Consider the following 15457-nt stretch of genomic DNA (forward strand, 5'->3'; position numbering starts at 1 on the left):
TTCTCTTTTGCACACTTTTGCTATCATTATTGTTGCTGTTATTGTTCATTTTCTTATCTCATTGCTGTTTCCATTAAATTGTTCTTATCTCAAATCATGACCTTTGCCTTTAGTGCTTCCAATTGGAGAGGGAGCAAGTGGAAGTGTGGTTTTTTTAATGGGACTCCTGCATTGGAGAATAACATTCCTAAACCACAACAGCCACCAGAATGGCTCCTGGATGGTTGGGCAGAAAAATGTCCTTTACAAATACTCCAGGTGGGATCTCACAAGATGAGTAGAGGAGAAAAATCACCTCCTCAACCTGCTAGCCTCCCTTCTTTTGATACAGCCCAGGATAAAGTTCAATGCCTGTGGTGCAAGAGCACATTGTTGGGTCATGTCCAGCTTTTCATTCACCAGTAACCCCAAGTCCTTCTCAGGGATGCTCTCAATCTCTTTATCCCTCAACCTCTATTGAGGGATAATCCTCTATCAGGATTTTCCCCAATCCAGGTGCAGGACCCTGCACTTGGTCTTGTGGACTTCATTAGGTTCACCTGGGCCCACTTTCTGAGCCTGTCCATCCTGTCCCTCAGGTATGTCCACTGTACCACTCAGCTTGGTGTCGTATGAAATGTGCTGAGGGTGCACTCATTCCCAGTGTCTCTGTCTTCAGTGAAGGGGTCCATTCTGAGACATTACCAGTCTTAGATGGACCCCTGAGGGTCACAACTTGTCACCAGTCTCTGTCTGGACATTGAGCCATTGACCACTACCCTCTGGATGCAACCATCCAAACAATTCTTCATCCATTGAATAGTCAACCCATCAAATCCATATATCTCCAATTTAAAAAGGAATGGGGGGCTGTGTCAAGGGCCTTACAAAGCCAAGATTGATGACATCCGTAGTTCTTCTCTTGTCCAATGATGTAGTCACTCCATCATAGAAAGCCACTAGGTTGGTCAGGCAGGACTTGCCCCCGGTGAAGCTGTGCTGGCTGTTTTGTATCACCTCTGTGTCCTGCATGTGCCTTAGCATAGCTTCTAGGTGGATTTTTGCCATGATTTTCCCAGGCACAGAGATGAGTCGGACAGGTTGTAGTTGCCATAGGTCCCATAGACTTGTGTACAGGCTCCTTAGGTGGTCATGAACCTGATCTTCTCTTACAGTGGTAGGGACTTTTCCCCTCCAGTTCCTGTCTTGCAGTCCATTCACTGAAGTGGTGTGGGAAGAGAGATTGCCACTGAAGACTGAAGCAAAAAGTTGTCAAGTACCTCAGCCTTCTCCTCATCTACTGTTACCAGTTTGCCACTGTTGATCATCAGGGAGAGGTACATTTTCTTTGAGCTTCTTTTTCTGGCTGACATACCTGTAGAAGTCCTCCTTATTGTTCTTGCCATCCATTTCCAAGGTCAGATCTAGCTGCACCTCAGCCTTTCTGGCCTGATCCCTACACAGGCAGCATCACTATACTCTTCCTAGGTTATCTCTCTGTGCTTCTACTGCCTGTGCATTTCCTGCTTGCACTTTAGATTGGTTTGCAGATCTCAACTCAGCTATGCTGGTCTCTTTCCTTCCTTGCTTGATTTCTTTCTCTTGGGGATTGAGAGCTTTTGCACTTAATGGAAAACCTTCTAAAAGATCTGCCAGTTTTGTTATATTCCTTTGTTCCTGAAGGCCATTTCCCAGGGGATCCTATTGACTAACTCCTCGGAGAGCTGGAATTTTGCTTTCCTAAAACTCAGGGGCCTAACTTCCCCTGACCCATGTCCCTCTGGACTGTGGACTCCACCAACACATGACCACAGCAGCCCAGGCTGCCTCCCATCTTGATGTCTCCAATTAGCTCATTACTTTGGTGACCAATTGGTCCAGTACTGCATCCCTCTGGTAAGGCTGTCTATTACCTTGCTTAAGAAGTTATCCTACATGCATTCCAGAAGTCTCTTTGATTGTGTACTGCGTGCCATATTACTTTTTCAGGAGATGCTGACATGTTTGAAGTCCTCCAGATGGACAAGAGCCGGTAAGCACAATGCCTCCATTAGCTGGAGCAAGAAGGCCTTGTAAATAGTCTCCCCTTGATCAGGGATCCTGCAGTAGATGCCAACCACTCAGGTCCCTTTGTTCCCTCAGTCTCTGATTCCTACCCATCAGCTATCAGCCTGCAGATATCTGTTCTTCAGAGACAGCTCTTCAGGCTCAATCTGCCTCTTGGTTTAGAGAGCAACCTCTCCACCCCTCCTCCTCTCTGACATGTTGTCTCTTCTGACAACCCGTGGCCATTGATAGGCAAACTCAAGTTATGGGATTTGTCCCACCAAGTTTCAGTAATGGCAACTAGATCACAGTTCTTTAGCAGTGTAGTGACTTCCAGCTGCTTCTGTCGGTTGCCCACGCTGCATGCATTGGTGTAAAGGCACCTCAGCTCTTGGACACTCCATTTTCTTGGAAGAACACCCCTTAACTGCTTTGAAGTATTTCCCTAGTCTTTCCCCGTTGGCTCCTATTGTCTCAGGAGCCCCTGGCACATCTTAGTAAAACATCAAGTGTGCATTATATCACTCTTACATTAATTGAATGGTGAATTGTCAGTGAACCTACTTGGAAGTTTCACTGTGAAGGTTGCAACTGTTGCTGGGGCTGTGAAATTTTTCATATAGACGTGACTATACATAGTCATACATATACAATATACATGTGTTTTTTTCTGTAACTACTTGTGTATAAATGATCAAAAGCATCAGTTAATTAAATCAAACACTGAAGAGCATTTGTTTTGTTAAAAAAATATATACAAGAAAAAATCTGGTTTTGAATAAAGCTTTTCATACTACTTCAGAGCTCTTCACAGGTGCAGTAGCTTATGCTGTAACTCAGTAATGTCTCTGGATTTAAAAAGTGGGTAAACTGGTATAGTCAAAGATAATTCAAGTGAAAGAAAATAGGTTCAAGCTATCCTGTTAAGACAGTTGCCTATGGGAAGTGCCTTTGTAAGACAGAAATATTGATCTTCTACAGCTTTACAGCAATTCTTTTTCATTTTTCTTCCATACATTAATATCTGCTTCCCTGCTTAAAAGAAACCACCCTGTGTTTATACCCAGACAGAATCAGATTTCTGCAATTTGGACTTTCTATACCTGACTTCCAGAGAGCTTAATAATATCCTATTTCTTAATGCAACCTCGTTGTCTTAGGACTGTTTCTCTGAGGAGGAGAAAAATGCATCTCATTTTCTGATGAAATATGGTACCAAGAAATCTTCCCAGTTGTGCCACTCCAATGTAATATTCCATACTGCACGAAGCTTCTAAATCCCATCTTAGTCAATATTTCCAGTAGTAAAATTCTACTGAGAATACAGATCTAGTTTCCATTTTGTTGTTCTACATTAATTTTTTCCATTTTCTTCTTTCCTTGCTTTCTGTGTTTTAGCTGGTTAACAGCTAACTTGTTTTTTCAGTACCTATGGGCAAGTTTCATGGAAAGGATGAGTTTCACTTGGGCCACTTGTTGTTGTAATTTCTAATAATTAAAAACAAGTGAATATTCATTTAATTCACTGAATGTCTCCACTCTCTCGTTAGACAGCCTCTGAGTTTGTCTTGGTTTACATAATGAGTTAGAGATTTGTTTTCCAAGATGTTTATATTTTAATTACTGGCATTTGCATTCAAAGGATGAAATCTTTGCCAAAAATACTTTTTCCACTAAAATTAGTGGCTAAATTCACTCTGGGGTTTCATCATGGAGTATTTATCTTGTAGGTAATAGAAGCCATGATTTGGCAACTTCAGCCTTTCTGTTAAGTGGTCTCCACGTAAGATACACGTGATTTTTTTCAGCTAGCAATATAACTGTTCACCCACCACTATTCATAGCAGCATCACCTTAATGCTAGATAATACCACCTTTTTTTTGTTAAAGAAGTATTGGAAATAGCTTTTTCCCATTCAGTATTAGAGTCAAATCTTGTGTATTTACCTGGTTTATTTTGTTTGACTATGATTCATAGTCACAGATGGAATCTGTTGAAATGTTATAAATTAATGCCAAATTTCAGTTTATGTTATTGTGCTGGTTTATAAACTATGGTGTTTAAAAAACAGATGCACGACCTATTCAAGTATTGGCAGTATTTTATGAATAAAGGCTGGATAGATAGCTGACTTCGACTTTTCCAGATAAATCTCTCTGTGAACATGAATCAAAGTCAATAGCCAACATGAGATTTGCCTCAGGAATTAATAAGTAATTGATGAACTTACTATCTGGCTCATGGGACCTGAGGGAAAGAAAGAGAGAGGTACTTCAGAGCTTCTTCCCTTTGGTATTTATGCAATCCTCAAAGCGTGCTTGGGGCTCTAAGTTAACCCCAGTAGAAAAAGCTTTTCTAAAGTCTAACAGAAGCTTCCATGGCTTCCACCTTTTATACGTAAGAAAGAGTAAGTGCTCAGGAACCCTCCAGCTTCAGCCATTTAGCCTTGTGGAATTCGGCCTTGAAAGCAAATTTTTGTGAGCAGATACCAATGAAGGCACTTGAAATTCTAACTTGTTCCAGTCTTATGAAGAAATGGACTAATTGAGAAGACGGAATTTTTCAAATCCCACTTGTGTAGGGAGAAGCCATATTTGTTTACTCTGTTTTGACATTTTTTGAGTTAGACAGAAGTACAATTTGTGGATTTCCTCAGTTACTTTGTCTAGATCAAGACTCTTCTAGATGGTTTCTCTTAGACCAGACAATCTCTCCTTGTGGAAAATTGTTTCCAGTTAGTTCTACTTATAAATGAAAAAGTAGTACTAAGAAATTATGTATTTTATTGTGATCAACTTCTGTAACTTGTTGTTCTTTAGAATAATTCTGTATCATTATTCCTGCATTGACAGGTTTGATGAAGCTAAATGCCTTGGAGAGAAATTGAATGAAGTGAGAAATAAAATAAGTGAGTATATTTTAAGTTCATTTTACCTTTTAGCTGATGAAATCACAGAATTCAAATGTATGGGAGGAGATTCTAGTTTCTAAAAGAAAAAAGTCAGTGCATGGCTAAGACTTCCAATAAGGTAAACTGTAAGCTGATGATAGCAGTAATAATTTTATTTTGATTATTTCAAATACTGTAATGTGAAAAACAGCTCCCTTCTTTCTTTGACAGGATGTCTGAAATTTACCAAAAAGAGAAGTTATGGTATTAGCATGGGATTTTTAAATTTTATTTTGGAATAAAAGTATCCAGAACCATCATTTGAAACTTTCATATCTATGGATTAAGGATTGTATTTATCCATAAATTTATATAACTTCTGATAAAAGATTACCACTCTGCACTTTGTACAGATTAATTAGAGCAATTTTGAGGAGTGCCTCAGTTTGGTGGGGAGTTTCATCATTTTTTCCTTTAAGGCTCCAACAGCATATGTTTGGTATCCAGTTTCAGATTGTTCAATGTCAAAAATCACCCATAGATATATTCAGCCCTACAGCAGGTCTAATATGATGCTCCTAGCAGACTTTGATATGTTCCTAATTGATTTCTGAGTTCTGTTGATTCCAAACCTGGAGGCTATCCAGGATTTCTGTCAGATATTAAACAGGTTTTTTTCTTTCCCTGAAGTTCTTGGAGATCAGGTTCATGTCCTCCATTTTGCACATATTCAGGTGAGCCATGTCTCTTCAACCTTGCAGATACAGGCTGTGAGGGACCAGATTAAAAGGTAATCTGGCATCCAGGTCAAGTGGTGTAGATCTTGCTCTTATTTTCTATCTCCTTCTTCTTTGGGTGGCACCAAAATAGACATGGACAATGAAGTCATTATCATCACGTCTTAGAACAGCAGTTAACTTCTGGGAAAGGACAAATGTCTCACAGCACAGCTGCCAAGCGCTCTGCACTTGCACCAGAGCCATGATTATATTCTCTGTGGTCATGAATGATAACTACTGCCAGATTCTCCTCCCAATCACCTTTGGGTACATCACAAGTCCCTCAGAGATATTATACAGTATATTTAAATTATGCCAGATATGCGGAAAGCCTCAGCCATGTTGGCAATGCATTTTCAAACCACAGCACAGCTGATGTTTGGAATAGATCCAGAAGCAGAGACATCAGGTGCTGAGCCCTGCTGCAGAAGTTTTCTGAATACTTGGTTACTTCTATAAGACATGACACTGGAATTCACCTGTCTTTCTTTCAGAAGGTTAATTTGCCTGTGTCAGACTGGCTAGAACATAAATGTCAGTACAGAACCTGTGCATGGATATTCATAGATTGACCCATGCAAGAAGAATTTCAATATCTACCTTGCAACTATGGGTCTCTGCAGTGTCCATATAAACTCACTTAACTCCTGCCAAGTAGGCTTTTTGCTGTGGCAAACTTGGAAAAGCAGGTTAAACGTACTGTGCAGGATTCTTTTTCCTCTGCTGTGATCTAGAAGTCCACATTGTCCTGCATTCCTTCTGTCTCTTAGATTTGCTCATCTATGTTATACCCAAGAAATTTCTTAGCCTAAATAAGGTAGAGCCAAAGTCAGCACTGACTGTCAAGCTTCTTTCTTTTGTTGGAGTTGAAATGCATTTTAGAGCCTGAACTGTGAACACCAGCAATAAGTAGCGACACACAAGCACATCTTTCTCAGTATCTGGGGTTGCAACTGTGCTGCTTGAAGACAGGAGCCTAGCAGCCACCCTAAATGCACCTCTTATCTGGGGGAGAACAAATGTTTGGAGGGTATGGGAGGCAGTAAAAGATGCAGTGGGACACATGCCAGTCCTGAAGGTACCACTTGCAGTGTCATGCTGGGACAAGACTTGTGTAATCTCTAAATCCCTTGAGATTTGAATCTCTCAGAAATAGTGTAACAATGCAATGTAGACGTCATCTCTCAAGACTCTGTTTCCATGGATTGCTGCAAAATCTAGAAGAAACGCTTGGTTTGGACTGAATTGCTGTGGGTTTTTCCTCAGTAAGTTAGGCAAAACTTCTGTTAGCTATAGTGCAGTAGAGTATGGATTTTGCTGCAATTAAAAACATCTGTTTAAAACTTGCTTTCGGTTAAGTTCTTCAGTGTTAAAAGTGAAACACTCAAGTATATCTGGGAAACATGAGCAATACAACAACAGTATATGTAAACTAAAAAACCAAACTGATCCCTTGAACAAAGCAAACAGCTGTGTAACAAATCAGTAGTGTTGCACTGAGCTTGAGAATGCTTACATGCCTCTTGTAGGAAATCGTAATAGGTTGAAAACCTTCTTTAAGAATCAAGCTAGAAATGCCTCCAAAGTTCTAAGAAAAATTGTACAAAACACATTTTGGTCTTGTTTTGGTATATAAAGTGTAGCTACAAGTAAAGAGTTTTCAAATTAAAAATTAATTTCCTTACTCTATTTTTTTTTTGTTTATTTTGGCATTAAAATGGGAAAATAGTCTTTTAATTGAGTGTTTGCTGTAACTCTACTGTATAAGCAAGAAACTCAATCCATGTTGTATCCATTTATAGCTATCTATATCCTGATTGATGCAGATGTAACTGCTTTGTGGATGGTTTTTATACACTGATGTCTGAGGCTTAGAAGTGATTATACTATACATTCCTTTCTTCAGTTCTTTCTGTGTAACACTATGCAGCACGTGAAAATTAGCACTCTGGCTAATACAAATACTCCATTTTATTCTTCTGTCCTTTTGTCCTGTCCATCTTTGTTTAGACCATATTTGTTAAGGTATCTACCTATAAGCACCTCCTAGTAAGTATTAAAATTTTGCATCCAGTTCAGCTTAGTCAATTGAATTACACTACCTTATATATTTTAACAGCCTGAAATAATTTTTTTTCCATTAAGTCTGTTTCATCATAGCAGTCATACTCAGAAGACCATTAAAGATGCTAAGTAATTTTACTAACCTGCCAAATTTTTACTGAAAATGTGGTAGGCGAAATAAGAGTCATCTGCGGCCTGCAACTAGATCTTTCATTTACTTTTATTGTTGTTTTGGCTTCCTTAAGCATTCCTGGCTGCCTTGTTGTGCACAATCAAGAACAGATCCTGTCAATATCAGTTTCCATTATTTCTAAGTTACTCTTAATAGTATAAAACTATGCACCACAGAGGCCATATTAGCCCATTTCATGCAGTCTGATTATATTTTGAGATAGTGACAGCAGCATTTGGCTGTAACTTTTGTCATAAATACCCTTTCATTCTGACTTTGGAAATATTCGTGTTTTGCAGTGAAAAGTACACACAATACTCCAACCCCTTCTCAATTACAATAGCACTTCAAAAACATCAGGAAATTAGGGCTGTAAAAAGAAATTTGCAGTAGGATTTTCTTGGTAGGCTTTTGTTGATGTTACTGCTTGCACAAAAAGATTAAGGCAAACCATGTCTATATGTAAGGTGGATTTCAAGTGTAGAGTGACTGTAATGTCAGAAATGAGACATTGTGGCCAGCATGCCTCTTTGCTACTATACCACTTAGTCCTGGATTCTGTCTCCTTTTATGTTTAATAGCACTACAGAGATTTTCTTTTAATGAAAAATAATATATGTGTCTTAGATTTGTCATTATGCTTACTTTTCACAATGACCTCCTAGATGTAAGAGGATTAATTTTATTGAGGATGAAAATTGTCTTTTTCTGATACTTGGGGGAAAAAAAGAAAAAAACAAAAAAGAAGAAAAGGAGGGAAGTGTTTCTAAGTCAGGGTCATTTTAGTGACCCTGTTTGCTGCATTATCACGCTAAACTCTGTATAGGCACAAATAAAGGAGCAGAGGGCTTTGGTGCAAGTATTGATGGGCAATTCTTTTTGCAATTCAATATTGCAAAAATACACCATAAAAAGGCAGAGCAATGGTATAGATTTTGAACATGTAGACATGTCTGGATTTGTTTGAGTGAACTATTCAGAATTGTTTACATATGACTGGAGAATGCGCCCAAGGACTGGGCTTTAAAAGACAAATACAAAAAAACCAACATGAGTGAAACTGGAAAAAAATAACTGGGAGGTCAGGAAATAATGAGAACTCTGTAACCAGCGTAGGAGAAGTGGAAAGTGGGCCAGCACTGACACAAAGTACATTTTTGCCTTTTTAGTCCAACATTAAGAACTTTAAAAGTGTGTGTTTCACTAGCTAAAAAAAAAAAAAATGTTTCTTTTCTTAGGGAAAAAAAATGCTGTGTGACAGCATATGTTTTGTATTTTATCATTTTCAGAGAGTTAGGGTCTCTAACAAGAACTATAGATCCTTTTGGTATTGCTGAAGAAGACAGTGAAGGAAATTTGATGCTGAAGCCAAAGATTTTATTTCAGAATACTGAGGAAAATTTCTCATTGCAAAAATTTGAGTGATTGTGCCTAGCACAGTGTGGTGAGTCAACCTCAGCTGACAATCGAGCAGCTCTCTCACATCCCTTCCTCAACCGAATAGGGAGAAAAAGTAGGAAGAAAAAGGTTGTGGGTTGAGATGAAGATGAGGACATGACTTGCCAACTACCAAGTGAAACAGACTGAAATTGGAGAAAATTAGCTTAATTTATAGCCAATTAAAATAGAGCTGTGTGGTGAGAAGCAATGACAAAACTTCTGAAGTAAAAACTTCTCTCCTTATCAGGGTTAGCAGGAGGGTTTTTTGTCTAGGATGCTGTTATCGACAAGGTGGTTGATACACTATTACTGGAAACATTCTGTGTCAAAGTACTCTGACAGTAAGGACTACTCTACATCTGAACAAACCGTAAAGCATTAAATAACAAAAAAGACCCAACTGCTACTACACTGATCACAGTGAGTTGGGGGGATTACACCTTCTATTTTCAGTGTAAATCAAACTGATATATTCATTCAGAATTTCACTACTAAAAAAAGTTTCCTATAGGCAAGAATGTGCTCTGTGTTAGAAGCATTTAAGAGTAGTAAAGATTTCCAGTTCACTCCTATAAATGTCTGACTATTTTGGGTTATTTTTACCACTATTAGATTTAGTTTTTTCCTAGAGGAAAAAAGCATACTAAATGGTATTTAATGCCCAGAGGGAAGCAGCTGTTGTTTTTAGTCTGTCCAGAAATCAGCTAACATTATGATTGAAGCTGGGAGAGGAAGGGCAAACTCATGTGGGAGTAATAACTGTGTGAGGAAACAGGCACTCTCGGAATGAAAAAGGGTAGGTGGGTGGATTATGTGCACATGATGTTGATGGTGCATCTATACCCACAGGAATGCTGAGCTGTTGCACTGCTCTGCCTCATTTCAGGCTTTGATTTTTGCACACAAGATCATAGAATACCAAAGCCAATTACTATCTTTAGTGACAGCATGTTCTAGTATTGCAAAGCAAGGTTACTGAAGAGTCTTCATTTAATTTGCTTGCAAATTATTCAAATAATGTTCATATGTACCACAGTTAATGGAATGCTACACTGAAATGGTGAGGATGGAGGAGAGTGAAAACAAGACATGTCAGTGCTCAAAGATAATATTGATTCTGATTCACTACCTTGTATGTCACACTGTTATTTCTGTGAATGCACAGTAGATGTTAAACCTAGTCCAAACCTAATTAATATAAACCCAGATTTTTTGTTCACCTTTTTTTCTCTTTGTGCAAGATTCTATGTACGTACACATAAAAATCAATCTTGTTACTGTCACTCTCCTTCCCCATGTGGATGAGCCAAGCAGACCTACAGTAAACTCCAAAGAATATTTCATGCAAGGGTTTTCTTTACACCTACACAACTTTATGAAGGGAACTGATAGCAACATTTTTGCACAGATAAGAAAATAATTAAGATAGATGAAGTTAGTTTTTTTAGGCAGAAGTGGTCTGAGAGCACTCTATTGTCTATGGTGTATATCTACATTGTTGTAGCTTCTCATGCAGGCAGTAAGTTACTTTGAAAAAGAAGGATCAGCTAGTTAAGAACTAGAATCCCAAGGCTGATATTAGGAATGCTATGCATATTTTGAGCCATGATTATATGAGCTGAAAGAATTGAGGGAAGTCATGCATGAGCAAATAGCATTTTTAAAACTTTTGCTGAAGAAGTGTCTGTACTTTGGAAGGATGGAATTTCTCTGTTAAACAAACGTTCCATGCTTTACATGGAACCTAAATGAAATGAAAATGCAGTGATGATTTGCTATACGAAAAGGAAATCCATCAAAATCAAAGCACTGGTTTCTTAAAACTCAGTAATATTGGTATTATTATCTATTTCTTTACAGTAATATAAATGTTCTGAGTTACAGACATGAACTTACTGGACATTGTTTCAGCCATGAATGAAGTGAGGCTGCAATAAGAGAGAAATTACTGTGCTTCAAAATGCATCCATTCTTCAGTGTAATATTCTGAGATACTTCTTGTTTCATAGAAATAAGCATTGTGACTTCCTAGTTGCTGATTTAATTCACTGTTCTAGTTTAATTCCTGAAAGTATCAAGTAGTTACAAAAACTTATATGTGCTCAGCAAATTTTACTGGAAATTACTAGTGTAGAAGAAAAATGATAAGATTTGGTTTAAAAAAGGATTGAGAAACTTCAAGAAGAAAGGTTACATTCCACAAAAAATAGGGTTCATATGAGATGCAAACATCTCATAAATAAATTAACTCTGTATGCAGATTCAATGAGCAGATAACTCAATAATGTCGTTCCACTGCATTTTATTCTTCAGGTAGCTTGTATTCTCAGCAGAAATCTTTAAAATCCATAGAATTTGAAATCTTGAAATCCTCACTAAGGAAAAACTCTAGCTGAGGTCAGTTTGAGTTCGACTTGTGCATGGATTGAAAAGAAGATTCTGAAAAGATTTCCATATTTGTCTTTATTGTTGTTTTAGTTGATCAAAGGCAACAAGCATTAGCTATAGATTCATAGAATCATTGAATGGTTTGGGTTGGAAGAGACCTTAGAGATCACCCAGTTCCAACCCTCCTGCCATGGGCAGGGACACCTTCCACTTGAACAGATTGCTGTGTGCAAATGGACACTCGGTGCAGCACGTGCTGTGCAGCTCATCCAGCACATTCAGTAGGTATCAGAAGTGCTGTGTGTGCCTTCTTCAAAACCTGCTCAGTGTCAGGCTGCATGCATGCTGTATGTACCATGATTTATGTGTCCAAAATCCCTAGCTGGATTGCTCAGTACTGGAGAAATTCCAGATGAACAGCCAGATCAGCGATCTAGAAGAAGCTGAAACAGTAGTTTATCATGAGAAGTAGGAGATTTGACAAGAAAACATCAGTGTAGACTGGAAGTTCTCTGAGCAAGAAAGGTTGCCTGTCTGCTGCTTCACCACTTCTGTCCTGCACTAGGATATATGGCAAATTAAAGCCTCAATACACTTAGTTTCCAGTGATTTCTTTTCTCCTGGAACACTGCCTGTATGTTGCAGATGTGCTCTGTCACTTAACAGAGTTGGTCTTGGTATCAGGACACAAGTTGTATCAGAAAATAGAACACAAATATTATTTCTGCCATACTTTATCTCAGGTGTGTAACTATGCTTCCCAGGTGTAGCTACGTTGTTTACTCCTGAGGGATGTCGCTTATGCGTAACATAACAAAGCTCTGCAAAACCTGCAGCCATCTGTGAGAAAAACAGAAGAGAAAGCAGACCTTGGGGACAAACAGTCCCCCAGATGTAATTTCCCAGCTGGGATGTTATTCAATGTGGCCCAGTGCCTAGAAGCCCCAGTCTGTTTCTGATCTGCAGGTCAGTTTCAAAGCAGTTTTGTAATAAATGAGGCATGTTTATGTGTCCACCAAAAATAGCAGTAGCTGTTAAAGCTGAAGCCATTCAGCATGGCTGACACAGTCTTCAGATTCTTTCTCCTTAATTTCTTGGCCCAATTGTTTGGCAACCTAATGCTGAAAAAACAAAATTCCTATGTGTGTTTGTTTTGGATAAATATCTAAGCATCATGCCATTATGACGGCAGTTTTGGAATCTATTTTTTAAATGTTACATTTTGATTTTTGGAAGCAAGGAATTGAAAACACAGAAAAACAGCTGAGTTTCTACAGATCTTATTTTCCTAACTACTTTGTCACCATATGCAGTTTCTTCCTTGTTAGAAATGTGATTTACTTTGCTTTGCAGGATGCTACAACTTATTTTTCTGTTTGGTTACAAATCCTTCCGTTTTAACATATTTCCTTCTTTCCATGATGAAATATAGCTTACTTCCATCCTGATTCTGTTAAGGTTCTTTTTCTACCACTTCAGGTATTATTTCTATGGCCTAGTTTAGCCAGGGATCTGCAGAGCATAATATAAAATGGTGTGGTCTTACACTGTCTTCTGGAAGATCTCTCTCAAGGTGCTGGAAGGCAGAATAGATGTCATGACTTTGACACAGGCGTGGCAGGTAGCTACAACATGGTAACTGGTTACTACCCCCTTGGGGCAGACTCGATGCTGTGATGCAAGTTTCCACAACCTATTTTCTTGTCCTATGAGCAGCCAGTTGGATCATAATATGAAGGAGAGTGATGGGAATATATTTCTGTTTCTTGCTAGCACTTCGGTGAAAGGTTCATGTTAATGATTTTCTGTTTGTTTCTTCACAGTGTTCATAGTGAGAGTAATTAATTAACTACCTTGTTTGTAATCAACTGATCGTATTTTGATTCACATGAAAACTTTTTTTAGAATCTCCTAAGTCTCTGTCAAGTGAGCAAGGCTTAAATTTTCTCGGAGTAGTGCAGCTATGTTTGCTGAGTGTAATTCTAAACGACCTATGATTATGTAATTTATAGTATAGTAATACTTTTAGCTGAATGAGAGTCCCCAGAAAGCTGATAGTAAGATGTGCAAATAAGGAGGAAAACCAGACAAAACTATTAAGTCTATTTAAAAAGCCTGTAAAGCACTACTATCGCTTTCTGAGAACAAGAGAGAAAGTCTTTTATACTTACTGTAGGCATTGTACATGCTATAGGTCCTAACCCTACTCAGAGCAGTAAAATCAGCATTTTCGAAGGTTGAGGTTCAAGGTACTTGGGCGGTGCCAAGGAGGAAGATGTGAGGGAGCAATGTTGGGGCAGTCCCGTGCTCCACTTGGCATGCCTTTTGTAGTTGCAGTGTCCCTGGAGCTCTGGGCTTTGTGGTTTTTTTCAAGCCTAACCCTAAGTGGAACAGAAAAATCAGAATTTTTCAAGCTGTATTTCCCATCTTGTGGGTGGTGCCAAGGAGCATGGTGTGGAGGGAGCAATGTTGGGGCAGTACCGTGCTCCCTTTGGCCTGCCTTTTGCACTTGCAGTGTCCCTGGAGCTCTGGGCTTTGTGGTTTTCTCAACCCCAACCCTTACCCTAACCCTAATCCTAACCCTAACCCTAACCCTAGGCTGAGTATGAAAAGCCACACGGCATTAAGGCAGGTGCCAAGGAAAAAACTGTGTAGGGAGCAATGTTTAGGTCAGTACCGCCCTAGCCTTGGCTTGCCATTTTCAGCTGCAGTGAACCTGGAGCTCTAGGCTTTGTGCTTTTCTCAACCCTAACCCTAACCCTAGGTGGAGCAGTAAAAGCAGCCTTTTGCCGAGGCTGAGCTGCCCAGCACACAGGTGGTGCCAAGGAGAAAGGTGTTGAGGGAGCAATGTTGGGGCAGTGGCATGCTCTTTTTGGCATGCCATTGTACTTGCAGTGTCCCTGGAACTCTAGGCTTTGTGCTTCTCTCATGCCTAAGCCAAGGCACATGCCTAACCTGACCCAGAGCAGTAAAAGCAGCCTTTTACTGAGGTGCCCAGCACATGGGTGGTGGCAACAAGGTGTGAAGAAAGCGGTGTTTGGGCAGTGCAGTTTTCTCTTTTTGAAGTGAAAAGGACAAAACCTTGCCAAAATTATACTTACCAAAATCAGGGAACAACGTCTAACAAAAGGACAGGAGAAGAAATTGATGAAATGAAATGCTTAATGAAAAAAAAAAATTCTGCACCAAGGGGAAAACAATAAAATGGCATGGGGTGACATGAAGTGTTGGAAAATAGACCAAACCTTGCCAAATTGATCCTCATTGAAAGTGCAAGATTTCATTTCCTTTCAGGAAAGGAAATGAAATCTTGAAAACAAAGAAGAAAGTGTCACAAACGCTCTGGAAAGGAGATATGATAAAAGGCTTTTTGTTTTTTTCAAGCCTAACTCTGGTTGGAGCAGAAAAATCAGCATTTTCATAGGTAGAGGCGTCCAGCACATGAGTGTTTCCAAGGGGCAAGGTTGGGGAGGAAGCAATGTTGGGGCAGTGCCATGCTCCCCTTGGCATGCCTTTTGCATTGTCAGTGTCCCTGGAGCTCTGGGCTTTGTGGTTTTCTCAACCCTAACCCTAAGCAGAACAGTAAAATCAGGCTTATGCTGAGGCTGAGATGTCCAGCACATGCGTGGTGCAGGCTCTCTCACTTCAGAGGTACACCTGGATTTATGGCAGCTGTGACAGAGCTGTCTGTTCTGCTA

The 15457-nt window shown here is 39.3% G+C and overlaps 1 protein-coding gene across 6 annotated transcripts in view; it reads left to right on the forward strand.

Moving 5' to 3' along the window:
• KIF6 (kinesin family member 6) overlaps positions 1 to 15457 on the forward strand; it is a 157933-nt gene that overhangs the window by 101029 nt on the left and 41447 nt on the right. For all 6 annotated transcript variants that reach the window (XM_042022929.1, XM_042022924.1, XM_042022925.1 and 3 more), the window contains one exon: positions 4879 to 4934. In XM_042022929.1, the coding sequence (XP_041878863.1) occupies positions 4879 to 4934 (56 nt within the window). The remainder of the gene's footprint in view (positions 1 to 4878; positions 4935 to 15457) is intronic.

This window comes from Corvus kubaryi, unplaced genomic scaffold, assembly GCF_017639235.1.
Source record: "Corvus kubaryi isolate FWS band 111438036 unplaced genomic scaffold, C.kubaryi_AGA036_p1.0 37232, whole genome shotgun sequence".
NCBI lineage: Eukaryota > Metazoa > Chordata > Aves > Passeriformes > Corvidae > Corvus > Corvus kubaryi.